The 27,081-nt window shown below is 40.2% G+C and overlaps 1 protein-coding gene and 1 pseudogene across 13 annotated transcripts in view; both read left to right on the plus strand.

Annotated features, from left to right (window-relative positions):
• The window catches only part of AHCYL2 (adenosylhomocysteinase like 2), a 187,632-nt gene that overhangs the window by 146,325 nt on the left and 14,226 nt on the right, over positions 1 to 27,081 (plus strand). For all 13 annotated transcript variants that reach the window (XM_055590877.1, XM_055590879.1, XM_055590887.1 and 10 more), the window contains 8 exons: positions 2,514 to 2,657; positions 3,087 to 3,187; positions 11,558 to 11,660; positions 17,787 to 17,881; positions 20,446 to 20,552; positions 23,448 to 23,564; positions 25,541 to 25,604; positions 26,085 to 26,173. In XM_055590877.1, the coding sequence (XP_055446852.1) occupies positions 2,514 to 2,657; positions 3,087 to 3,187; positions 11,558 to 11,660; positions 17,787 to 17,881; positions 20,446 to 20,552; positions 23,448 to 23,564; positions 25,541 to 25,604; positions 26,085 to 26,173 (820 nt within the window). The remainder of the gene's footprint in view (positions 1 to 2,513; positions 2,658 to 3,086; positions 3,188 to 11,557; positions 11,661 to 17,786; positions 17,882 to 20,445; positions 20,553 to 23,447; positions 23,565 to 25,540; positions 25,605 to 26,084; positions 26,174 to 27,081) is intronic.
• Positions 12,631 to 14,941, plus strand: LOC129659487 (zinc finger protein 512-like; annotated as a pseudogene).

The raw sequence follows: 27,081 nt of genomic DNA on the forward strand, positions 1-27,081 counted from the left end.
CAGTCCATGGGGTCGCTAGAGTCGGACACGACTGAGTGACTTCACTTTCACTTTTCACTTTCATGCATTGGAGAAGGAAATGGCAACCCACTCCAGTGTTCTTGCCTGGAGAATCCCAGGGACGGGAAGCCTGGTGGGCTGCCGTCTATGGGGTCGCACAGAGTCGGACACAACTGAAGCGACTTAGCAGCAGCAGCAACAGCAGTGAATAAAAGCATAAAGAAGCCACCTGCCAGTGCAGGAGACAAAAGATATGCAAGTTTGATCTCTGGGTCAGGAAGATCCCTGGAGTAGGAAATGGCAACCCACTCAGTATTCTTGCCTGGAAAATTCCATGGACAGAGGAGCCTGGCAGGCAACAGTCCATGGGATTTCAAAGAGTCAGACACAACTGATCATGCACACACTAGAAAACTAGTGCTTTAAAAATATGTACAAAACCTAGTGATAATATCAAGTATCATTGACTGCATGCTGAATTACTTTATGCCAAGTATTGCAGTAGGCACTTTACTTACATTATTTTATTTAATCTTCTCAACAACTTGACTCTGACAAATCATGTCTGCCTATTATATAGTCTTTTTTATAGCACATATTGCAACCACATGGAAAGAAGAATTCTAAATAATTAATTCTGTAATTAGTTATTTCATGTCTGACTCACCTACTAGACTGAAAACCCTGTGAAAGCAAAGACAATCCATATCCATCTTGTATCTCCAGCACTTAGACTGTGGAGACACAGTAGATGCACAATAAAAATTGATTGAGTGCGTGACTGAATACATGAATGAATTAGCCACCAGATTTTTCACCTCCGCTTTATATACCCAGAACCAGAGCAAAGTTTCTCTGACTCCAGAACAAATAAAGAGCATAAAAATCATCATGGCTCTGGAAAAGGATTTGACATTTCAGGGTATTATGAATGTGAACACTTTCTTTCAAAAGCAACTTTTCTATACACTTGGATCAGGATTAGGATGGCTATATTTATCTTTCTTCTCTCAGGGGGCAGAAGCTTGGTTCCCTTAAGCTTCTAACTCATAAGCCATTTCTGAGTATTGATTGGTGAAACAGATGACTGCCCAGGGAACTGTCTCTGGGCTCTGTTGCCAAAGGTACTTTGAGCTCTTACTCCCTAGGAGGGAGAACAATAAACTTTTTGTACAGATTAGCTCCTTTCAAGAACAAAAATCCCTTTGGGGATTTACTAATTCTCTTACCTCCCCTGGTGCCCATGTTCATTCTTGTTGCTTTGTGTTAGGACTTTGCTCTAGGGCAGTTTTCCAGCTCCAAGAGAGACACTTGGGTCCCTGCTGCCCAAACATTATGTAGCACCATGCTTGATTAACTGGGCAAGGTCAGACTTGCCTTTTCCAGCCCTCCCAGAGATAGACCCTTTGCTAAGAAATCCTAGAAATGCCATAATCTCTGGATATAAGCAGATCAGGCAACCCTAGGAGCTCTGAACTTTTGCAGCTTTCTTCCCATAAAAGTGAAAGTACTTCTTATCTCATTGAGAAATGTATAATGCTTTATATTATATAGACAGTGCTTTATGTCCCCCCACCCCAAAACCTTGAGGACTACTTAGAAAGAAACAATCCTCGGGAACTTAAATGTAAATCAAAGAAAGAAATTACTTCAAATCATCCAGCCAATGATTAGTAACTACAGAATTCTATAAAGACTAAAAAGACCTCAAACATGGGAAGAGCAGCAGCTGCCTGTTAGCCATAGTCAGAAGTCTTAGACCTTCCACCCTCTAGTGTATATTGCTAAATGGCTTAGTCATTAGAGCATTTAATTACACTGAAGGAGGATTTATCTGCTTCTTTGGGAATCTCAGATGCCTAATGCTGGACCCACTAAGGCCAGCAAGAAGGGAGAGCATGCGGAATATTTCATTGTCAATGTCTAATTGGGTCTACAGGCACAGTTCAGCCTCATCAGAGCCAGTCTTGAAAAAGAAGGCTCTGTTTTGTCAGACAAGCACTTTTTGTGTGGTTCTTAATTATTTTCTCATGGGTTCCTTGTTTTCTAGGTCTTATCTGTTCAGCTACTGTACTAAAACACAAATTACATCAGTGTTTAAGCAGCAAACAGAGAAGGGTAGTCAGGATCCCATAAACCCATAGGTTAATCACCATCATCCTGAATTAAGGCTTTGAAGCTATTGCTACCATGGAATAGCCTCTTTCTTCATTTTCAAGAACCTGTGCATGTTCTGAAGATAAAGTTAGCCGCAGTTTAAGTTCATGCTACCCAGGGGGAGTATCTTTGGCAACCTCTCTCAGCTTCCTTTTCTGACCTGTGGATAGCACTTTCCACAGGTGATGACTGTGGATAGGTGATGACTGAGACAGTTCCTCAGTGCCACTTAAGTGCTTCCTAAACGTGTACATTTACAAGGTGCTGATTGCAAAAGAGCCTCAGTTCACTCCATGGTTTGGGGTTAGGGAGGAAGCCATTTTTTCCCCTGAAGGTATTTTATTCTGTCTTTCCAGCGGCTTCATATACAGATAGCTCTGATGATGAGACCTCTCCTAGAGACAAACAGCAAAAGAACTCTAAGGGGAACAGTGACTTCTGTGTCAAGAACATCAAACAGGCAGAGTTTGGACGAAGAGAAATTGAAATTGCTGAGCAAGGTAATGAAAGCAACCACCTTTTTCTTCTTGAGTTGCCTATGTCTTTTTGTCTATGTTAATTCCCTTTTACATCCTGGGGTCTAGTAGTTTGTGAAATGTCAGTGTGATTTTGAAGGAAACTTATAACAAAAGAGATACGAGTTCAGAAAACACCATAGAGAGGGAGTAAAGTCTAGTGGGTCTAGAAGGAACCCCCGTACAAAGAAGAGGGGAGAGACACTAGATGAGGGGACTGAGATACATGAATCAAACACTGGAGTATTTACCTCTGAAAATCCCTTATAACAGAAAAATCAGCGTCTTGATCCTTTGAGAGACCCAAAACTAGTATAACAGAGAACCTGATCAGGAAGGGTCTTATCTTAGAATTACTCTTTGCCTCTCATCTCCCTTCTCTAATATTGCTGTGAATGTATTGGGTCTTTTCAGAAATGCCAGCACTGATGGCTTTGCGGAAGAGAGCTCAAGGAGAGAAACCTTTGGCCGGCGCCAAGATTGTGGGTTGCACACACATCACTGCTCAGACTGCTGTGAGTCCTTTTCCTTTCTCCAAGTAACAATAGTTAATAATAGCCACCAGCTATTGAGGGCTTGTGCCAAGCATTAAGTTAAAAGCTTAACGAGTGTTAGTTCATTAACCCTCATAATGGCCTTCTAAAAACACATATTCCTGTTTCCATTTTATAAATGAGGAAGCTGAGGCTCAGGGAGTTGAAGTAATTTGTCCAATGTTATACAGCTAGTAAACCACAGAATCAAGATTTAAACTTCAACATATCTGATTCCCATACTTTTTCTTTCTCCACTGTTCTCTACTGCTTGCCCCCGCCTTCCCTTTCAGTGTCATTTCTAGACGGCATCTCTGTGTAGGCTCCTTTCAGCTGCAAATAAGAGAAAACCTGATTCAACCTGGATTATGCATAAAGGAACTCATTACATTACATAGCTAGAAGTCCAGAGGCAAGGTGGGCTTCAGGGGAAGGCTCTCAGGGCTCCAGTTTCACCTGTCTGTGATTCTTCTGGAGCTGCCTTCTCTCTGTGCTCACTTTATCCTCAGGCTGCTAACAAGATGGTGACAGCTCTATAAGCCATCCCAGACGGACATGAAGAGGAAGGACCATTTCTTTCTCTCTCCCAAGAGCAAGGAAACCGCTCCCAGAGGTCCTCCAGAACACTCTGTCATGTCACTGAGCAGAACTGGATCACATGCTCATGCCCCACCAGTCCTGGAAGGGAACTGGGGTTACCATGATGGGTTTAGATCCATAATCTTTACCTTTATCAGATTAAATGAACCCCTTTTCATTAAAAAATAGCTTGCAGTGCCCCCATATTTCTTGAAATGAAATTCAGACATAACATAGCTAAGTACATGTAATAGTAAAAGATAAATGTAAAACCTTACTGAAATATGAAAGAAGAGTAAAAAGAAAGTAACTTATAATAAAATAACATATTTCAATATGTAAGTGCTTGGGTACAAGTATAGTCAGATAATTGTACGTATAGCATTGTTTGAATGAGTGATATAAATGTATATAATAGAAATGTGTTTCTGGTTCCAGAGTATCAGAGCAATATTGCCAGATTATATAATTTTATGAAATTATAAACAACTTTTTGTAAAATTTCTGAATAACAACAACAATAAAAAGTATGTGTTTTCTCTTGATTTATACATTTGTTGCATTCTTGGGAAAACTCTTGCATTCTTATATTAAAATTACAGCCATACTTTTGTTGATATGTAAAGTGGAATAAAGTTCTAAATTCAGATCATTATAAATAGGTTTCTCACTCATGTGAACTTTTCATTGGCACATTTGAAAGTCGTACCAGATATGGCATGGTTTTTTTTTTTTTTTTTTTTTTTTGCTCTAGGAGACTGTCCTATACTTTCTTTTCTTTTTTAAAAAATATTTATTTATTTGTTTGATTGCAAGGGGTCTTAGTTATGGCACATGGGATCTTTAGTTGTAGCATGTGGAATCTAGTTCCTTGACCAGGGATCAAACCCTGGCCGCCTGCATCAGGAGCATGGAGTCTTAGACACTGGACCACCAGGGAAGTCCCTGTTCTACACTTTCAAAATGTCAAGATCCTTGGCCATACCCACTAAATGCCAGTAACACTCCCCTACCAATTATTGTGGCAACTAAAAATGCCCCCATAGTCTACCAAAGTTGCTTTGTTGAGAACCACTGACTTAGAGTCATCATCAAAGCTGTAATAATACGTATTAAGTTGCCTACCCTAATGAGACCACTACAGGAAATTAGTGTATTGAGAAGTTGTCTGGAATCTTTTATAGGATTTATAAGATCCAGATCACTTGTATGGCTAGATTAACTTCCAAAAGATTGTCTTCTAAGTGCAACACTTACATATTCACATTGCTTATTAAGAACAGCAGAGATTCCTCAAGACACAGACAGCTGCTGTTAGCATCTTCCCTATGAGACTTTTCTGGGTTACATGTTCTCTGAGGAAGAGTACCTTGGCGACCCAAAATTAGTATCATAAATTGAAAAGCTACTCTTTATGGAACTGTAGACTGATAAATGAAGGCAGAAACCATCTTGGAACTTTTTTGGGCTTCCCTGGTCAGGGATATGAGACTTCAGTGTAGTGACTTAAAATAGTAAGTGCTTCTGTCCTGTCTCATGTTGCTAAATTACAACTAGTTTCTTTTTTACCCCCTGGCTCACTGAATATTACCACTCTTCAAGGTTATTTTTTTTTTCCTGAAAGGAGTAATGAAAATTAGTTTACCAATTTTATTATTTTCTTGTTCCCTCACCACATTTTTATTTATCCTTTAAAAAACAATTACAAAGGAATTTTGCTTTGTTTTATTTCTAATCTCTTAATTTTTTCTGATTACTAAGGTAGTTCTTGTTCATTTTACAATATTCAAGCATTGTATGTGTGTTAAGTCGCTTCTGTCACATCCAACTGTTCGTGACCCTATGGACTGTTGCCCACCAGGCTCCTCGTCCGTGGGGATTCTCCAGGCGAGAATACTGGAGTGGGTTGCCATGCCTTTCTCCAGGGGATCTTCCCCACCCTGAATTGCAGGTGGATTCTTTACCGCTGAGCCACTGGGGAAGCCCATTCAAGCATTACCACAGTCTATAATGTAGAAAGACAGTCTCTTATAATCCTGTGCTCCAGAAATAACTATCATAGTTAACAGTTTCCTGTTCATGTTTCATTAAGACTTGGATCTACTTATATTTTTTAGGTGTGTTTCCATAGTTCTTTCCAATCAGATTTCTTAGCTACTCTTTATAAACAGTAATGATTTAAAATCAAGTTGAACCAGCTTCTAACCTCTGTCCCCCCCTCACTTCCACCTGCTTGCACTTCTGCTTGAGCCCTGATAGCCAGCAAGCAGTCTTGACTCATAGTTCTTTAAATAGTTCTTATATTCTTGGCCCCAGTCACTTTTCTAGTTAATTTATATTGCTTTGTAGGTATGTTTCAGTATGATTCTTTTGTTTGACACACTCAGAAATCCTAGTTATAGGAATTCAGAAATTCTTTAAGGTGAAAAACAAAACAGGAGAGAAAAAAATGGGATCAGATATTGAAAGGTAAGGAAATTAAGACAGTAGAGTAGTTCTGCTATTAACTTACTATATGACCTTAGATAAATTATGTGAGGATGTTTGCCTACATTAGTGGAGCTGTTTGCAAGTGTTCTTTTTTAAGTAGAGCATATTTCTAATTAGAGTTTTAATTTAGTATATAAATATTAGAAAATACAAATTTTTTAAAATGAAAATTATCAATACCCAAAGTTAACTACCATCAGGAAATTTAAAACTTTTTCACCAAACCTTTGTCCTTGTTGAAATAACTCTTAATCAAAGTAGTGAGATGGTACACTGCCTTCTTAAAAAGAAGCCTGTCTGCCTATCTCCATCTTACAGATTGAAGTGAAGGTAAGTCAGGATTAAATCAGTGGATTAAATTTATTATAATAATTTTTTAAATTGGAAATAAACATACTTATAGAAAAGTTGCAAATACAGTACCAGATAACTTTTTATTTTCTGAACCATTTGAGAGTAAGTTGCCAACCTGATGGTGCTTCCACAAAGACTTTAGTGTGTATTTTCTGTAAACAAGGACATTCTCCTATACAACGAATACAACCATTCAAAATTTGGAAATTAACACTGATTCATAATTGCTGTCTAATCCTCAGGTCCCATTTGAGCTTCACTAATTGTCCAAATACTTTTTATAACCAAAGGATCTCATCCCTAGTTATATGTCTCATTTAATTGTCATCTCTCTTTAGTCTTCTTCAGTGCTGACAGTTGATCAGTCTTTGTTTGACTTTCATGACCTTGACACTTTGAAGATTATAGACAAGTTATTCTGCAGTATGTCCTTAATTCAGACTTTTATGATGCTTCTTCATTATTAGATTCAGGTTATGTACCTTTGGTAGGAAATGGTGCTGCCTTTTTTTTTTTTTTTTTTCCACTTAATCCTATCAGTTGGCACTTGATCTCAATTTGTCCCATAACTGATGTTCATTTTGATCCCTTAATGGAGGTGGTGTCTGTCAGACTTTTCTATTGTAAAAGTTATTTTTCCCCCTTTGTAATTAATAAGTATTTTGTGAAGTAGATATAAGAAACTGTGTGAATATCCCATTCTTCATCAAGCTTTCCATTTATTTATTCAGTTTGGTTTTTTTTTTTGGTATGGAGTCATTGTTTCCTGTTTTATTTAATGGATTATAATCCATTACTATCATTATTTATTATGATAAAAATTATTGAAATTTTGGCCAGAAGGAACCCCTTAAATCTTGCTTCTGTGCCTTGCCTTTTGACATATCCCTTTCATTCTTTGAACACTTCCTTGCTTCTGGTACATGAGGCTCTAAGCTCATCTTGTACGTTCCCTGTCCTATCCCTGGAATAAGCCTTTTCTCCATGGCGCGCTGGTTCCTTTTCCTTTAGTGCATCTGTACACTAGTGTGCTCTTTGCTACTGGAGTGTTAATAGTATTGTTCCTGGATCCTCTTTCATTAATTTTCAAAAATAATTACCCATTCAGTTTAATTTAGTTCAGTCGCTCAGTTGTGTCCGACTCTTTGTGACCCCATGAATCGCAGTGCTTCATGCCTCCCTGTCCATCACCAACTCCCGGAGTTCACCCAAACTCATGTGCATCGAGTTGGTGATGCCATCCAGCCATCTCATCCTCTGTCATCCCCTTTTGCTCCTGCCCCCAATCCCTCCCAGCATCAGGGTCTTTTCCAGTGAGTCAACTCTTCGCATGAGGTGGCCAAACTATTGGAGTTTCAGCCTCAGCATCAGTCCTTCCAATGTACACCCAGGACTCATCTCCTTTAGGATGGACTGGTTGGATCTCCTTGCAGTCCAAGGGACTTGCAAGAGTCTTCTCCAGAACCACAGTTCAAAAGCATCAATTCTTCAGTGCTCAGCTTTCTTCCCAGTCCAACTCTCACATCCATACATGACGAATGGAAAAACCATAGCCTTGACTAGACAGACCTTTGTTGGCAAAGTAATGTCTCTGCTTTTCAATATGCTATCTAGGTTGGTCATAACTTTCCTTCCAAGGAGTAAGCGTCTTTTAATTTCATGACTGCAGTCACTATCTGCAGTGATTTTGGAGCCCCCCCAAAAAAAGTCTGACACTGTTTCCACTGTTTCCCCATCTATTTCCCATGAAGTAATGGGACCAGATGCCGTGATCTTTGTTTTCTGAATGTTGAGCTTCAAGCCAACTTTTTCTCTCTCCTCTTTCACTTTCATCAAGAGGCTCTTTAGTTCTTCTTCACTTTCTGCCATAAGGGTGGTGTCATCTGCATATCTGAGGTTATTGATATTTCTCCCGGCAATCTTGATTCCAGCTTGTGCTTCTTCCAGCCCAGGGTTTCTCATGATGTACTCTGCATATAAGTTAAATAAGCAGGGTGACAATATACAGCCTTGACGTACTCCTTTTCTTATTTGGAACCAGTCTGTTGTCTCATGTCCAGTTATAACTGGTGCTTCCTCACCTGCATATAGGTTTCTCAAGAGGCAGGTCAGGTGGTCTGGTATTCCCATCTCTTTCAGAATTTTCCACCGTTTATTGTGATCCACACTGTCAAAGGCTTTGGCATAGTCAATAAAGCAGAAATAGCTGTTTTTCTGGAACTCTCTTGCTTTTTCAGTGATCCAGCGGATATTGGCAATTTGATCTCTAACTCTTCATATATATATCTTTTGCCCTATTCTCTCCTCCTTCCAGAACTCCAGTTACATGTAAATTAGACCATTGATGGTATCCCATAGATCTTAGATACTCTCTTCAAAGATTTTTCTCCGACTGTTTTTTTCTTTCTCTATTTCAGTTTGGGGATTTCTATCAATCTATCTTCAAGCTCACTGATTCTATCCTTAGATATGCCCAGTTTGGTATGATAAGTCTAATGAAAGAATTCTTAAATCTGATACCTTAAAAAAAAATTCTAATGTTTCTATTTCACTTGTTTTTTATAGTTTCCATTTCTTTGCTGAAATTCTCTATCTGTTCATGGCTGTCCATCTGTTTCTCTCGACTGCTTCAACATAAATATAATAATCATATTTAAAGTTCCTGTCTGATCAAACATTAGCTTATCTCAGAGTCTGGTTCTCTTGAATACTTTCTTTCCTGACTTTGGGTTGGGTTTTTTCACTTTTTTGGTGTATCTTGAACTTTTATATTGAATGGTAGTATGTTAGTTCCCATTATTGTCATGAACTCGTCTGGATTTCAATTCTTTTTTTTTTTTTTTTTTTTTTATTTTTAAACTTTACATAATTGTATTAGTTTTGCCAAATATCAAAATGAATCCGCCACAGGTATACATGTGTTCCCCATCCTGAACCCTCCTCCCTCCTCCTTCCCCATTCCATCCCTCTGGGTCGTCCCAGTGCACCAGCCCCAAGCATCCAGTATCGTGCATCGAACCTGGACTGGCAACTCGTTTCATACATGATATTTTACATGTTTCAATGCCATTCTCCCAAATCTTCTCACCCTCTCCCTCTCTCACAGAGTCCATAAGACTGTTCTATACATCAGTGTCTCTTTTGCTGTCTCGTACACAGGGTTATTGTTACCATCTTTCTAAATTCCAATTCTGTTCTGTACCGAAGGCTACAGATTCCTCCAAGCCAGAGGGCTCTCAGTGTTTCTGCTCCACCCTCAGGCTGTCAACTACTTCTGCACATGCTTGCCACAGGGGGGCTCTCTCTTCAAGTGCATGTCCCCCCACAGCAGAAGACTGTTTTCTGGACCTAGGCTCATAGTGAGAGCAATTGGGCTTCTTAAATTTTTCTGGTCCAATCTCAATCTTAGGCCAGCCTCTGTGAAAATGGGACTTTTTCAGTGTTCCTGCCACTCCTGTCAAATTTTTTCTTGTATCTGTGGTAGGTCTATAATCAAATACCACTGTCCTTCAAAGTCAGATTCCCTGGAGATTACCAGTCCCTTTGCCGGATCCCCACATTGGGAAATCTGGTGTGGCACCTAAAACCTTTACAACAGTGTGAGAACTTATTGGTATTATTGTTCTCCAGTTTGTGGGTCGCCCACCTGATGGGTATGGGATTTTTATTATTATTTTTTAATATAAATTTATTTATTTTAATTGGAGGCTAATTACTTTACAGTATTGTATTGGTTTTGCCATACATCAACATGAATCCGCCATGGGTGTACACGTGTTCCCCATCCTGAACCCCCCTCCCACCTCCCTCCCCAAACCATCCCTCTGGGTCATGGGATTTGATTTTAATGTGATTGTGTCCTTCCTACTGTCTCGTTGTGGCTTCTCCTTTGTCCTTGCACATGGGGTATCTTTTTTTGGTGGGTTCCAATGTTCTCCTGTGGTAGGTCTTGAGCAGAGATATTTTCCTGTCCCTCCTGGAGAGGCAGTGATTTTTACTTTGTATCAGCATAGGGTCCTGGGCCCAAGAGGGTTTTCAGCTACTCCCCAAGGAGCATAGAGTTTTTGCTTCTACCCTCCCCCAGAAGCAATGGGTCTTTGTCTTGTCCCTCATGGCAGGCATAATCCCGCTCTTCTTGCTACAGTTTAGGACTTTGGTTTCCTCTGAGAGAAGACTGGGAAAGTGCCCAGATTTCATGCTTATTGTCGAGCACAGGCAATCAGCTCCCTGCCCCCAGTCTCCTTTGTGAGCTCTGGTTGGAAGCCCCTAGAAAAGCCCTTTCACGTGAGTATGAAATCTCATTGTGGCTCAGGCCACCAGAAGTTCCAAACTGACATATTGATACTTTCCCACACTCAGTCTTTACTAATTCATTAAAATTTTAGTTAATTTTTTCTTACTCTGTTGTATGACAGCCACCTCTTCCTCCTGCACTCTGACAAGGATGAAACTGTGTTCCCTCTCTCCCTAAAGGGATTTGGTGCTCTCTGGAGTTCATTGGTTGCATTATGACCTTGGCTCTTTGATAGGCTCAAGAAACGTTATGGTTTTGTAGATTATGCAGCTTTTTCTTGTTTTTAGAGCGGAAGCTTCTCTTTCGGCTTTCTACATCGTAAAGAGAAGCAGAATTATAAATTGGTGGTTTTTGAAAAGATGTGTGGCTCTGAAATCCTTGGTTTAATTGAATCTTATTGGGAGGACCAGTAGGTTAAATGAGTAAAAGCATACAGCTCAGTGGGAGCCTTCCTCATGCCTACCCTCAACCCCTGCCCCATTCTCAAAGTGCTGAAGTTTCTGCAAAGCACACATTGAAAATCATTGGTGTTAGTTATTCCTAATGTACTTTCTCATTGTCAAATATATAAACTTAATTCCTTGACCAGCTGTTTGGCCCGTGCTTGCTCATCTCCTGCTTTCTCTTTAATACAGGTGCTTATGGAAACTCTGGGAGCTCTGGGAGCACAGTGCCGATGGGCTGCCTGCAACATCTATTCCACCCTCAATGAAGTGGCTGCTGCTCTAGCAGAAAGTGGTAAGACCTTTTGCACATTCTTTGTCTCTGGCTAAAGGTTTCAAAAAGTTCCATTGTTTTGATGTAAATCTGGAAGGAAAGTTGACATTTAAAGTTGTCTTGGAAGAAATATTCATTTTTTTAAAATGAAGTATAGTTGATTTACAATATTGTATTAGTTTCAGGTACACAGTAAAGTGTGTGTACACACATATGCACACATATGTATTCTTTTTTCAGTTCTTTTTCACTATAGGTTATTATGAGACGCTGAATGTATTTTCTTATGCTATATAGTAAATCCTTGTTGTTTATCTAATATATATATATGATAGTGTGTATCTGTTAATCCCATACTCCTAATTTGTCTGTCTTGCACCTTCCCCTTTGGTAGCCATAAGTTGTGTTCTATGTCTGTGAGTCTTTCCATTTGGTAAATAAGTTCATGTATACTGTTTTTTAGATTCCACATATAAGTGATATTATTTAATATTTTAATTTACTTAGTATGATAATCTCAAGGTCCATCCATGTTGCTGCAAATGGCATTATTTCATTCTTTTTCAAGGCTCAGAAATATTCTATTATATATATATACACACACACACACACACACACACACACACACATACATACACACACACACCACATCTTCTTTATCCCTTCATCTGTTGATGAACACTTAGACTGTTTCCATGTTTTGGTGGGTCCCTATTCTTGATGAGATTTCTCTCTTTCTGAACTTCTTTTTGTTAAATATGATCAAGGTAACTGTATTGCTTTACAGTCACAAATATCTTCTTATGTCTGATATTCCATTATTAGTTAATGCTTTGCCTTGCCTTGCTAATATTAGAGCACCAGTGAACACATTCACTGTCTAAGGTCATATGGTGTTTCCCTTGTGGCTCAGCTGGTAAAGTATCTGCCTGCAATGCAGGAGACCTGGGTTTGATCCCTGGGTTGGGAAGATCCCCTGGAGAAAGGAACAGCTACCCATTCCAGTATTCTGGCCTAGAGAATTCCATGGACTGTATAGTCCATGGGGTTGCAAAGACTCGGACACGACTGAGCGACTTTCACTTTCCAGGTCATATGGATTAGAAAAGAAAATGCTTCAGATATAATTTTGTGGTCCTACTGGTTTTTCAGCAGTGTGCTGTGATTTAATGTTTGGTGCTTCTGCTTTAGCACTAAACAAGACTTGACCTGGCAGACTAATATTTGAACACAACAGCCACTGACACTTGAAGGACAAAAGAAACAGAAAGGGCTCGAGGCCCCGACTCCACATCTGGGAGTGGAGAGAAAAGCGGAAGTGGCATTGTCTGGCTGGAGCCCTTGGGTCAGTTTGTTAGGCGAGGAGAGGGAGTGATGTCTTCCAGACTCCGTGCAGTGCTCGCTACCCCGGGACCCACACCCTTTAAGCAGCAGAGAAGCACGAGGATCACGGAAGCTAAGAATAGCAGAACCCAATGCTCCATAAAGGATAATAGTTTCCAGTACACTATCCCTCATGATGACTCCTTAAGCAGTTCATCATCTGCTTCGTGAACCAGGGAGTGATTTTCTAGCATCCTTCCGAAAATCTACCTACTGGGTGAAGATGAGAAGGATCAAGTCAGCTGCTGCTTCCCATGTAGAAGGGTCAGATGGAATATCAACCAAAGGAAAAAGGAAACCCAGGCAGGAAGAAGATGAAGACTATCAGAGAATTTCCACAGAAGAAGCATAAGCTTTATGGGAGGAAGCAGCAGCCTAAAGCTCAGCCTAATCCCAAAGCCCAGACTCACCGTATTTGGAAGGAACCACCAGCTTATGCAGCAGGCAGTTTAGAGGAGCAGTGGTACTTAGAAATTGTGGATGAAGGCAGTGTCTCCTGTCCTACCTGCCAGGCAGTAGGGAGAAAGACCATAGAGGGCTTAAAGAAACACAGGGAAACTGCAAACAGGAAATGTTTACCTGTCATCATTGTGGGAAACAGCTTCTTTCACTAGCAGAGATGAAGTATCATGTCATGGCAAATCATAATAGCTTCCCCATTTTAAGGCTGGAGATGAAATAGATGAGCCAAGTGAGAGGGAACGTCTCTGAACAGTTCTCAAGAAACTGGGAAAGCTGAGATGCATGCATGAGAGTTGCTCTAGTAGCTTCACCAGCATCGTGGGATATCTGTACCATGTGAGAAAATGTGGCAAAGGGGCTGCTGAGCTGGAGAAGATGACCCTGAAATGTCACCACTGTGGAAAGCTGTATAGATTGAAGACTGGACTCGTATATCACTTGTATATAAGAGCATAGTCCTATATTCTTCTTTCCAAAGTCAGGACAGCCAGAGTGCTTGAAGGACATGAGCTTGGAGTCAAAGAGTGGAGACCGAGTTCAGAGGCAGATAGCTGTATACCACCTGCAGGAACTGGCTTCTGATGAAGTGGCCAAGGAATGGCCTGAGAGAAAGGTGCTTCAGGATCTGGTACCTGATGATTGGAAGTTAAAATATACTTGTCCTGGGCTACTGACCTTCAGCCAAGAAGCACTACACAAATAGAAGTCAGATATCAAAAAGTACCATCGCATTCAGTGTCCTAACCAGGGTTGTGAGGCTGTCTACAGTAGTGCATCTGGTCTTAAAGCTCTCCTGGGCTCTTGTACTTTGGGAACGTTTGTGGCTGGAAAATACAAGTGTCTTCTCTGTCAGAAAATGGAAATGGCAACCCACTGCAGTACTCTTGCCTGAAAAATCCCATGGACAGAGAAGCCTGGTAGACTACAGTCCATGGGATCGCAAAGAGTCAGACACGACTGAGCGACTTCACTTCACTTCACTTCACTTCTCTGTCAGAAAGAATTTGTGTCAGAGAGTGGTGTCAGGTATCACGTCAACTCTGTCCACTCTGAGGATTGGTTTGTTGTCAACCCGACAACAACCGAAAGCTTTGAGAAGCTGGTGAAGATAAAACAGCAACAGCAAGAAAAAGAGAAGCAGATGTGGTAGCCCAGGAGCCGATGGTTTCTAAGGTGGCGGCAGCAGCCCGGCATTGAGCTTCCTGAGACAGAGCCGAGTCTTAGAGTAGGGAAGGATCAGAGGAGGAATCATGAGGTACTGCTAGTGGCGACACCCTGTAGAGATGTACATACTGTAGACAACCAGAGCAGAAGCCAGTGCCAACACAGTGCCAGAAAATCAAGACCCCAAAGACGAGTCATAAATGAGGAAAGAAATAGGCAGTCAGTGTGAAAGCACTCCTGGGAGAGTAGATGGAAGGCTGTCGTCACAGGGACCTGTGTGGAGAGGCCTGAGTCACGGGAGCCGAGTAAAGAGAAGTTTACTATTTCAGCTGTTTGTGTAAGGCTGTGACACTCTCAGCTCCTTCCTCCTGTGTAAATTTCACTGTTTCTTCTACTGATTCTTGTGAACCCTCCACCACCCCCACCCCCATCTTCTTTTTGGTAGATTTTCCTGATATTCTCACTGGAGTCCCCCTATTTTCTCTTCTCTTGCCCAAAGAGCTCCCCCTTAAGGTCCACTGTAGGCCCTCTTGCCCTGTACAAGACTAAGAAACTTGTTCGATTAGCCTTTCCATACTGGGCTATAGAATGTTCTTGGAAGTGATTCCGTAGTTACTCCATCATCTATCTTATAAAATGATTCCAAACTAACTTTTTTTTTTCACTTTTCCAGTTGAGCTTTATTCCAGAACGGTTTTACAAAGCTGATTTTAAATCCAGTACATCTCCACATGTGAACAGCTCCATCCCTCAGCCCACAGACCAAAGAACCTAAGCAACTGCTCAGCTTTGAGTGTGGTGTCAACGAGGCTTTTAGTAGTGTTAGTCACTCAGTCCTGTCCAGCTCTTTGCAACCCCATAGACTGTAGTCTGCCAGGCTCCTCTGTCCATGGGATTCTCCAGGCAAGAATACTGGAGTGGATTGCCATTCCCTTCTCCACAAACTAACTTTTCAAAACCATACCAACTGATGATTTTGTATTTGTGATATAACAAGCCTAGAACCTAGAATTGTTGTCACTCCTTTAATAAGGTTCCCCTGTCTGCCTGGGTGACAGAATTTATGGAGGCTGTTGTCTCATTATGGTTTTAGGATTGAAAGTGAGAAAATACTTAGAATAATAAAGCTAGACCCGCTGGACACAAGTTTTCCTGGGAAATACTTTGTCCCAGGTGGCAGTTGGTAACCAGACCCACAGGCATGATGTACAGCCTTAGGAGAAATATGTCTCACATAAAATGACTGGAAAGAAGAAAGCAGCACAAATAAATACCACCTCAGATCAACTTTCCTGCAGTTTATCTTGTTCCTACGGTTTTGAGGATTGAGAAGTAATACCCTTTTGCCTCTGATATTTGACAGAGAACCCTAATATTGCTGGTAGTGCCATGAAGATTGGTAGCCAAGTGTACATTCCTTCTCCCCTGGACTTGACCTGATCGTTAGTCTGCACTCTTAAGTTCTCGTATCTCCTTTTAGCCAAGGTCTGTCTCTCTGCATTTTCTGAGAATGTTGTCCTCTACCCTCTTTTTTAGACATTGTGTTTTGTCTTCTTTATAACCTGACACTTTGACACCAGCTGTAGATATTTATCTGGAGTTGGAAAGAAGAGTTCTTTTTCTGAACCTCTTGCCTAGCCTATAGTATCTGTTAGGCTGTTTCTCCTTCAGGATGGCTTTTCCTGGAGCATTGATTAGAGCAGCTCTGTTGTTGTATTTCTGAATTCTCTTCCCCTTTTCCATAAATATTGGTCTTCTATATTATTGCCAATTTTTGTGGCTTACACCACATTAAAAGCCAGAGACCCTTAATCCTGATGTGGACTAATACTGCCTTTTCAAAATCTACAAGGCTATTACCACTATTAAGTGTTCTCTGTGCTCCTCCATATAGCCTTAAAATGTGGGCTTTTGTGAAGACCACTTTGAAACACAGGAGCGTTGAAACCTGGTTGGGATACTGCCAGAATGGGTAGTTTTGAAACAAAGGAAGGACATGGTCTATCCACTCGACATTGTCATTGGCAGTTGCTCCCTTAAAGCCCTTTCCATTCATAAGGATTGTCAGGGAGGAAAATGGAGACGCTCTGTTAATTTCTGGTGAGTAAGATTTGGGGAGTGTTTGCCAATGGCAAGAAAAATAAATGACTGTGTCAGAAAAAAAGAAATAGAGAAATTTGGACTTTGCCGGTTTCTTGCACTCCCTCTCTGACAGCACAACACAGATCAGGGTACAAAAATTTGCTTCAGAGCTCTTGAGAAATTCTGGGAAAGTTCTATAGTGCATGTATATCTCTCCTTTTGCAAACACTGTCAACATTTTATTTGTTCTTTCATTTACATTCATTCATTTGTAAGATTTTTATTAATGTGTAAATTATGTATAGAAAGTGCACATATATAAATATGTAGTTCAATTAATTGTACATATACATTCATTTTTTTTCCAACAAATGCTTATTGACTGACTCTAAGGGCAAATAAGAGAGTCTTTGCACTCAGAACCTTATATTGTAGTTGAGGAGAAAAGACACATGTACAAACAATGATAATACAAGGACATATATGATAATGCCACAACAGATCATACGTCCACATTCAGTGTACCAGCAAGGGACTAATAAAAGATCAGATTCCATGAGAGATCACTTACAGCTGAGTTAATAAGGCTTCATTAGGAACATGCCACTTAATTGGCTAGTGAAGTGTAGCAACATTTGAACAGAGGAAGAAGAGTGTAAGAGTTTTCCTGATGAAGAAGGTGGAATGACTAAGGTAGAGAAGCAAAGAAAGATCAAAATGTAGTTGGGAAATGGTGGGAATTCTAGTTGGACTAGATGAAAAAGTACATATTTCTAGTTTCCTCTTTTTTGCCTTTAGTCATATTTTTAGCATCCCTCATACTCTTGGCCCTTTTGTTTGTCCTCTTTGGTCTAACAAGAATAAAACGACCATCAAAGACGAAGGAATGGATAAAGGGGGCTGAAGACAATATTTAATCAGTGAAGAACGTCAGCCTAAGAAGTACAGCAAAACAAGTTTGGAACTGGGGAAAACTAGCATCTCATCTTCTTGCCAAAACTGAGGGTCAGCCCTTTTTTCAGGCTTTAATGGTTTCTCTTTGTTCTTGTTTCTCAGGGTTTCCTGTGTTTGCCTGGAAAGGAGAGTCAGAAGATGACTTCTGGTGGTGCATTGACAGATGTGTGAATGTGGAGGGCTGGCAGCCAAACATGGTGTGTTAGGTTTCTGTTAGCACAGTTCATTGGGACCTGGGGGTAAGGGGAGGGAGGATGTGGCCTGGGAGAGGGTTTCCCAACAGGAAGGAAGATGTTTCCTTTTTCATCTGATGCACCTGGACTTCCAGCAGAACTAGATGCTTATGCTTAGGACATCCCAAGAATATTAAACCTCTTTATAGCCTCAAAGTGCTTATAATTGTCAGTGCTGATCTTAGAAATGCTCATATTCATCAGCAGCGTTAAAATACTACTCCGGGTTCACACATGACTGGTTAAAAAGTAAGATGAATGAGTTACTATCCCCTAACACTGCTCACCAGCACCTCCCCCAACACACACAGCTCCTGTGGTATTTCTCTCTAGAATCACTTGCTAAATTTATAGTAAACCTGAAGGGATCCAAGTTCAAATTTCTTCTTTATTCATTTCTCATCTTAGGAAGTTGGGGCTTTTAATTTTTGCTTAGTTTTTATTTTTGTTTCACTTTTTTTAAAAATGCTTGAAGTCTGATAGCATATTAGATTCATAGGGGAAGCACAAAGCTGCACAAGTACGATATACTCCTACTTTGCAAACCTTTCTGGATAGGAGTGAGAGGAGAAATTAAGGAAATCAACTAAAAACAAGAATCCTTGAAGCTCTAGTCCAACTATTACTTGCTGCTAAAGACTGCAGAGCAGGCTTTACCTGGGAGACAGAAGGAGAAGCAGCCTGTCTTTCTAGATTCTGTGATGCAGGTCATAATGCACCAAGAGTTGATTTGAGGAAAGCTGGGTTAAAACCTTTGTATCCTCAAAGGGAGGGAGGAGTTGGCTGCACAATGAGTCAGCTCATTCCAGCACAACAGAGTGTGACTGACAGAGGTTCTGCTGGGAATAAAATATTAATTGTATAGTCACGAACATAGGGAGGACAGGGCATTGTACATAGCAAGCATTTACAGATTGTAGATCAGCACAAACTGCTGGAAAGGTTGACAAAGTGAGTAAGATAAGAATAAGAACTGTGCCCCAGAAAACAGTACCCATAATCTTTTTGGATCCTGTAAAGATCTAGTACTTTTACTTGCTCACTAACCTCAGGAAGATTCCTGGGTGACAAGAATTTTCTGCAGTAGAATGACAGGCTGATAATTATAGGCTTTATTCATTAAATAAATATTAGGGATAGCAACCACCTGCCTGTATTCAAAATCTTTGTTAAGAGGAAAAAGTGGATGAGAATAGTTATTCTAAGATACTGTCTTTCCTGTATAGCATGTTTTGTATGCTAGGGATCAGAGGCTGCAAGGAAAAATGCCATGAGAGATTTCATACATGTAAAAAGGGAGAGAGAAATGCAGAGGACACTTTCTGTTCCTTAGGGACTCTGTTCTGAGGGTTTCTACCACAAGAGAAATGGAGCACTGACTTACAGTATGGAGCAAGTGTAAGAGTGAGTCCAGCCTTGGATCTCTACTCCCAAATAAGGTTTGGTGGAATCAGAGAAAATAGATTAACAGCAGGAGCAGAATTGGGAATTCCCTGGCGGTCCAGTGGTTAGGACTCCATATTCTCACTGCCAAGGGTCTGGGTTCAGTCCCTGATCAGGGAACTAGGATTCCACAAGCTAAGTGGTGCGGCCCAAAACAAAACAAAAAAACAAGGGCAGAAGCAAAAAAGAGGTCAGGTATTAGACACAAGGTTGGAGATTGTGTGTAGGCAGGGATCCAGGATGGCGCCTTTGACACTTGTAGTGGAGTTAACTGATGGAGCTGCAAAATGGGCATGTGCCAGCAGAGGGCAGCTCAGTCCTGTGGGTCTTTCTGGGAGAGTGGATGTGACAATTTGGAAAGTCCTGCCAAGCATTTCTGACAGCTAGGTAAAGGGCTGAAATGCCACAGCCTACTGCCTAATCGTATTCTAAGCTGATCTTTCTTTAGCTTATTTATAATTCAGAAACTTTCCTCTGCTGATGAAAGCTCCAGTGGGCACAGCTTTGTGTTTGTCTTTAATCCCAACCTGAAATAGTGATGAGCTGTTCAGAGGCATGCTTGCACACCTACATGCTGCACAGTTCCCTAGTTATTTTTAATTTGGTTTATAGAGAGTGTGAGGTTGTGCTAGGCAAAACCCTACAGTGCTGCCTGAGCTTTTTGGGTAGGAGAATGCCTGTACTTTGGGAGAAGTAAAGGGCTAACAAATACAGTTTTATAAGCCATTGTTCTGGGAGAGAGACTAATTATCTGGTTTTACTAAGCTTTCACTGATTATATTCAAAGTCCTGAATTTAACTACTATAAATATGCTATTAGGTTTAAGCTTTCTGACTATAGTACAGTCAGGAGCTAGTGGTCTAGGTGATCACTTAAGCTATTAGTCCATAAGAAAATCCTCATGGCATTGCTGTATAGTTTGATCCTAGTAGGTATGTCATTTGGGAAGTTCACTTGGCTGTGAGAATTACAGTTGACCTTTCATCTCACTGTCGTTTTCTTCTGTATAATGACCACTGTAAATTACTTTGTTTAACCATTTACAAAATTTTAAATATGACATTATTGATGCTTATTATTCCAGATCTTGGATGATGGAGGGGATCTTACTCACTGGATTTATAAGAAGTATCCCAACATGTTTAAGAAAATCAAGGGCATAGTGGAGGAGAGTGTTACCGGAGTTCATAGGTAAGATTTAACATAGGCATGCTGGCTTTATGCAGCCTGGACCTATGTTCATGTAATCACATACTTACAGAATTGTTGTTGCTGTTTATTTGCTAAGTCATGTTCAACTCTTTGCAAGTCCATGGATGGTAGCCCACCAGGCTTCTCTGCCCATGGGGTTTTCCCAGGAAGAATAGTGGAGTGGGTTGCCGTTTCCTTCTCTAGGGGATCTTCCCGACCCAGAGATCAAACCCAAGTCTCCTGCATTGGCAGATGGATTCTTTACCACTGAGCCACCAGGGAAGCCCACTTACAGACTACATTATGTTAAAAATTAAAATGATGCTCTGAAATGATGAGATCCGAATCCACATACTTGTGTTTTAAATTAACAACACAAATAACAAACTTAAATAGTGAGGAGTGGATAGGGGAACAGTGTGGGCCTCATGTTTTCTAGCATTGTAATACAATGACTGCTTGTCTTTTTTGGACAAATTCACTTATTGAACTTCTGCATTGAACCGATAACTGCTCTAAAAACCATGCTAGGGATCTCGCAGTGGGGAAAAAAAATCCTGGTTCCTCAGAGAGCTTACATTCATACAGAGAGAGCAAGTATTAGGATTCTGTTTCTCAAATGAGTCTGTTTCTCAAATTGTATTCCCTGAATACAATTGTAACCATTTCTGTTTCCTATTATTTACCCAGAAAGAGCTAAAGTAAGAAAGTTTTAGGGAAATAAATTCTGAATAAGCCACTATCACTGCTTCATTATATTGTGATCTTTTTGAATGTATAAAACTATGAATTGTCCCAAATTTTCAAACTTTTAGAAGGAGGTGAGTTTTGAATAAAACATCTGGTTCGAATTTTTAGTTGACTGAATTAAAAAAAAAATAACCTTTATATATGGATATATGGACTTCCCAGGTGTTGCTAGTGGTAAAGAACCCACCCACCAATGCAGGAGGCGTGGATTTGATCCCTGGGTCAGGAAGATCCTCTGGAGAAGGGAATGGCAATCCACTCCAGTATTCTTGCCTGGAGAATCCATGGACAGAAGAGCCTGGTGGGCTACAGTCCATAGGGTTGCACAGAGTCAGACATGACTGAAGCGACTTAGTATGCATGTAGATATACATATTTAGCAAGTTTGGAAAGCTCAGCAGTGGCCACAGGACTGGAAAAGGTCAGTTTTCATTCCAATTCCAAAGAAAGGCAATGCCAAAGAATGCTCACACTACCGCACAATTGCACTCATCTCACACGCTAGTAAAATAATGCTCAAAATTCTTCAAGCCAGGCTTCAGCAATATGTGAACTGTGAACTTCCTGATGTTCAAGCTGGTTTTAGAAAAGGCAGAGGAACCAGAGATCAAATTGCCAACATCTGCTGGATCATCAAAAAAGCAAGAGAGTTCCAGAAAAGCATCTATTTCTGCTTTATTGACTATGCCAAAGCCTTTGACTGTGTGGATCACAATAAACTGTGGAAAAGTCTGAAAGAGATGGGAATACCAGGCCACCTGACCTGCCTCTTGAGAAACCTATATGCAGGTGAGGAAGCAACAGTTAGAACTGGACATGGAACAACAGACTGGTTCCAAATAGGAAAAGGAGTTCGTCAAGGCCGTATATTGTCACCCTGTTTATTTAACTTATATGCAGAGTACATCATGAGAAACGCTGGACTGGAAGGAACACAAGCTGGAATCAAGATTGCCGGGAGAAATATCAATAACCTCAGATATGCAGATGACACCACCCTTATGGCAGAAAGTGAAGAGGAACTCAAAAGCCTCTTGATGAAAGTGAAAGTGGAGAGTAAAAAAGTTGACTTAAAGCTCAACATTCAGAAAACGAAGATCATGGCATCCGGTCCCATCACTTCATGGGAAATAGATGGGGAAACAGTGTCAGACTTTATTTTTCTGGGCTCCAAAATCACTACAGATGGTGACTGCAGCCATGAAATTAAAAGACGCTTACTCCTTGGAAGGAAAGTTATGACCAACCTAGATAGCATATTGAAAAGCAGAGACATTACTTTTCCAACAAAGGTCCGTCTAGTCAAGGCTATGGTTTTTCCTGTGGTCATGTATGGATGTGAGAGTTGGACTGTGAAGAAAGCTGAGCACCGAAGAATTGATGCTTTTGAACTGTGGTGTTGGAGAAGACTCTTGAGAGTCCCTTGGACTGCAAGGAGATCCAACCAGTCCATTCTGAAGTAGATCAGCCCTGGGATTTCTTTGGAAGAAATGATGCTGAAGCTGAAACTCCAGTACTTTGGCCACCTCATGTGAAGAGTTGACTCATTGGAAAAGACTCTGATGCTGGGAGGGATTGGGGGCAAGAGGAGAAGGGGACAACAGAGGATGAGATGGCTGGATGGCATCACTGACTCGATGGACGTGAGTCTCACTGAACTCCGGGAGTTGGCGATGGACAGGGAGGCCTGGCATGCTGCGATTCATGGGGTCGCAAAGAGTCAGACATGACTGAGTGACTGATCTGATCTGATCTGATACTGAAATTATGAAATTAAGACTATTTGAAAGTTAAAATTGCTGCTTTAGAGTAGTGGGATTAAAACAGTACTTAAAAGTTTCTCTTATAATTAAAAAGAGAAATAAAATTAATAAGCAATTTAAAGTTTTACATTTTAATCCTTAAAATTTAGAGGTGGGTCAAAGATTTTCCCCATGTGCCTTTTGATTAAGATCTTTATTTCTAAGCTGTATATAGACTCTGGAAAAAGTATTCTCTTTCTCTATATATACTTTATAGGATGAAACTAGTTGTGTCTTAGGCTCTCATGCCTACTCAATTAACTTATTTGTAAAATTTGATATGAAACTGATGGATTGTAATATCTCATTATTTTATGTTCTTTTTTATTTCCTTTTTCCTTAGGCTCTACCAGCTATCCAAAGCTGGGAAGCTGTGTGTTCCAGCTATGAATGTCAATGACTCAGTCACGAAACAGAAATTTGACAACCTCTACTGTTGCCGTGAATCAATTCTTGATGGGTAATGGATTATCTTTGGAGTGAACTTCAGTTGTTGAATTGAGGTTCTAAATTTTTTGGTTTTGGTTGTTTCTGGAAATGATTTGTGTAGCACCTCTAAGCTGTATACAGACTCTGAAAATGTATTCTTTGTTTCTATATATATACCTTATAGGACGAAACTAGTTGTATCTCAGACATAATATTTTATAACACATATCATACTCAATATTTTATAACCCAAAGATACCTTTGCTATCACTATTACATCATACTCAATACTCAGTATTTTATGACATAGAGTTACTATTGCTATCGCTATTGCAAGTGAATCTATTTTACTTAAAAAATCAGACCAACTCCTGTCTTTTGGTGACAGTTTTTACTTTGTCATCCTATCAAGCCTGGAAGTCAGTAACTAAAGTCAGTATAAGTAAGTATCTTTGGTGATTTAGGAAAAGGTTCCTGGTATTTCTCTTCCAGGTCATGTTGTCATGACTTAAGTTTCAACCATCATAACAGTTCTATGGCCATCTGGAAAATCATAGTGAGCAAAGGGTCATTTCCCAGAGGCATTTGTAGTTTTTCAAATCTGTGAGGACTACAAGTCTGAAAAAAAAATCTACTTAGATATAATATACCAAAAACTGTGTTCTTCCAGAACCCAGTTGTCTACACTTGTGTCCTGACATTTCTTCTTTCTTGCTAAGATGACTCAATAATTCCCTGTATGAAAGCATTAAGTTGGTTTAGAATACTGCCAAACCAAATGGTTTCCATCATATATAGGTTAATGGAAAAGTGAAGAAAGGGCCTGTGGGCCACATTACCAGACTGAACATCAGGTAGTTTGGAACACCACAGGCACTAGTGATTTCCTTGTTGGTGCTGAGCCAGTCCAGGACCATTCTAAGCCATGACTTTTGAATATGGTTGTTGCCAAGCCAGACTTATCCTCATCACTCAACAGAAATTGCCTCTGCACTTAATTGATAGTTACTGAGTCTTATTGGGGTTCATGGAGTTACACTAGTTCCTAGTGAGTGGAGTTGTCAAGTCATTAAAAAGATAGATTTCTGCTTTCCCTTGGGGCATTTTTAGACTCTTTTCAACAGGAGAGGTTAACCAGATAGATCAGTAGAAAGACCCACAGATATTTGTCAGAACTGTCTCAGAATGGCAGATTTTAGTTGAAAAGTTTCTTCTGCGTAGCCAGGGCTTCCTAGAGAAGGGAGATCAACCAGACCTAAAGAGAAACCAGAAACTGCTCCTACGACTTCTTCCAAGAGAGCCTGAAAACAGTAAGGACCTTTATTCTAGCCTCATAGAGACTCAGAGACAAAGAAGTAGAACACGTCTGCAAAGGACTCAGCCCAGAAAACTCACTGCTTATGCAGTCACTGTTGGCATGTTTCATGGTTCTTCTCCACCCTGTTGCCTGTTACCCTACCTGAATTAATGTGGGACCTACTGGCCATTGCGATATTACTAAATATAGGACTCATTTATCAATGTTATATTTTATGTATCTCATTCAATAAGCTAGAAAGTTTATATTAAGCCAGAGCTTTGTCACCTCCTAAATAAAATTACATTATTTTTATTTACTTTTTATCTTTATTTCCAAATATTATATATTCTAAATCTTATATAATAAATATATATTGCTTTTATGTTTAAAAGTTACTTTGTGGTCTATAGCTTCTTCCCTTTTGCACTACTCCCAGGATAAGGGAAAAAAGAGAAAAAACCCTTACATATGGATGGAATTGATTGGATAGCATGGAGTCAGAAAATGCATATTTTATTGAAATTTTCTTTCTAGTCATTAAATAGTTTCTTTAGAATAGAAACCAGGCTTACTTTCAACATTCAAAACAAAGACCCAAAACCAAAAAAAAAAAAAAAAAAAAAACCCACCATGAAAACAAAGAGACTCAATCTAATCTTAAGGAAGAAACTAGAGATTTTTCTGATTCAATTTTTCTTCCCCTGTAGACTTAAAAGAACAACAGACATGATGTTTGGTGGGAAGCAGGTGGTAGTCTGTGGCTATGGAGAGGTAAGGTTTAATCTTTCAGTTATTAGAAATTTAAAATGTATTTTGCAGAAATATACTAGAATTTTTCACTTCTGTGGACATCAAACTACATTCATTTACCATTTTAAATGGGGAAAAAGTAACTTCAGAGGCCCTCTGGTTAAAGTACAATCTTTCTTTTTCCCTTTGCATTTTTGCTATTTTTTCCTTAAGTTGATTTTCTGACTGTTCCAGTGTGCTGTTTGCGATGTTCTTTTAGCTTGTGTTTTGATTATAAATCGTGAGTGTGGGTGTACTTGTGCACATGCATGTGCTAAGCAGGGCTGAGAAGTTTGTTTATGAAATGCATTCATTTATTTTTTTTCCTATTTTCCCCCAAGCATGAATCTATTCAGTGAAATTCCCTTTGGGGGCGGAAAGGGGGGTACACTTCGCCAGAAGCTTTGAGGAGCTGTTTTCTTCGTGACTTTCCTTATCATGCGTTCTTTCTCCTCTCTCCAGGTCGGGAAGGGGTGCTGTGCTGCCTTGAAAGCTATGGGCTCCATTGTGTATGTGACTGAGATCGACCCCATCTGTGCTCTTCAAGCCTGGTAAGCATGCACAAGGAGATCTGCTTTTTCCTTTGCAGCACTGTCTAATGTGATCTTGTAACTGCCTCCAAAGAATGGCCTAGTTAACATAACATTTTCTCTTGGAGGGGCCTGGATCCTGAGAGGCTGGTATTAACTGTAAGCACCCGTCTTTCAAAGACCTAGGAGCTCTGCTCTGGGAGAACAAAGATTATCAGGGAAGCTAGAATTTGCTACTCCTGTGGAAGCAGTAACAGGGGACACCTTGAGTCAGAAAACAGGTACCCCTTCCCAGCTCCACATGCCATCCCTCTCCCTTTGAAAACAATGATCAAAAAGAAATAGGCTGGCGTCAGATCCTTTCCAAAGTGATGCACCTAAAAGAGCACTTCTGTCACATGCCTCCCCCAGATGCATCACCTCAGTGTGATCAGGAAGAAATGTCAGACAAACCAAGTGAAGGGTGAAATCTACTAACTCTGATTGAAGGATACATAGGAGTTGTTTGTACTGTGCTTATAATTCTTAAGCTTGAAATGATTCCAAAGTTAAAATTTAAAAAATAGTTCCTCTCTCATCTGTAAATTGTGTGTAATCTTATCTACCTCAATTATGAACTTTCAGAAAATAATTATATAATTATTATGATAATGCTCCCCTGGTGGCTCAGACGGTAAAGAATCTGCCTGCAGTGCAGGAGACCCAGATTCAATCCCTGGGTCGAGAAGATCCCCTGGAGAAGGAAATGGCTACCCACTCCAGTATTCTTACCTGGAGAATCCCATGGACAGAGGAGCCTGGTGGGCTACAGTCCATGGTGTTGCAAAGAGTTGAACATGACTGAAGGACTAACACATACATTATAATAAATATATAACTATGCAAAGTGTAGAGGGGCTGTCACATAATACATGCCCACTAAGTGGTAA

This window comes from Bubalus kerabau, chromosome 8 (assembly GCF_029407905.1).
Source record: "Bubalus kerabau isolate K-KA32 ecotype Philippines breed swamp buffalo chromosome 8, PCC_UOA_SB_1v2, whole genome shotgun sequence".
In the NCBI taxonomy this organism is placed as follows: Eukaryota; Metazoa; Chordata; class Mammalia; order Artiodactyla; family Bovidae; genus Bubalus; species Bubalus kerabau.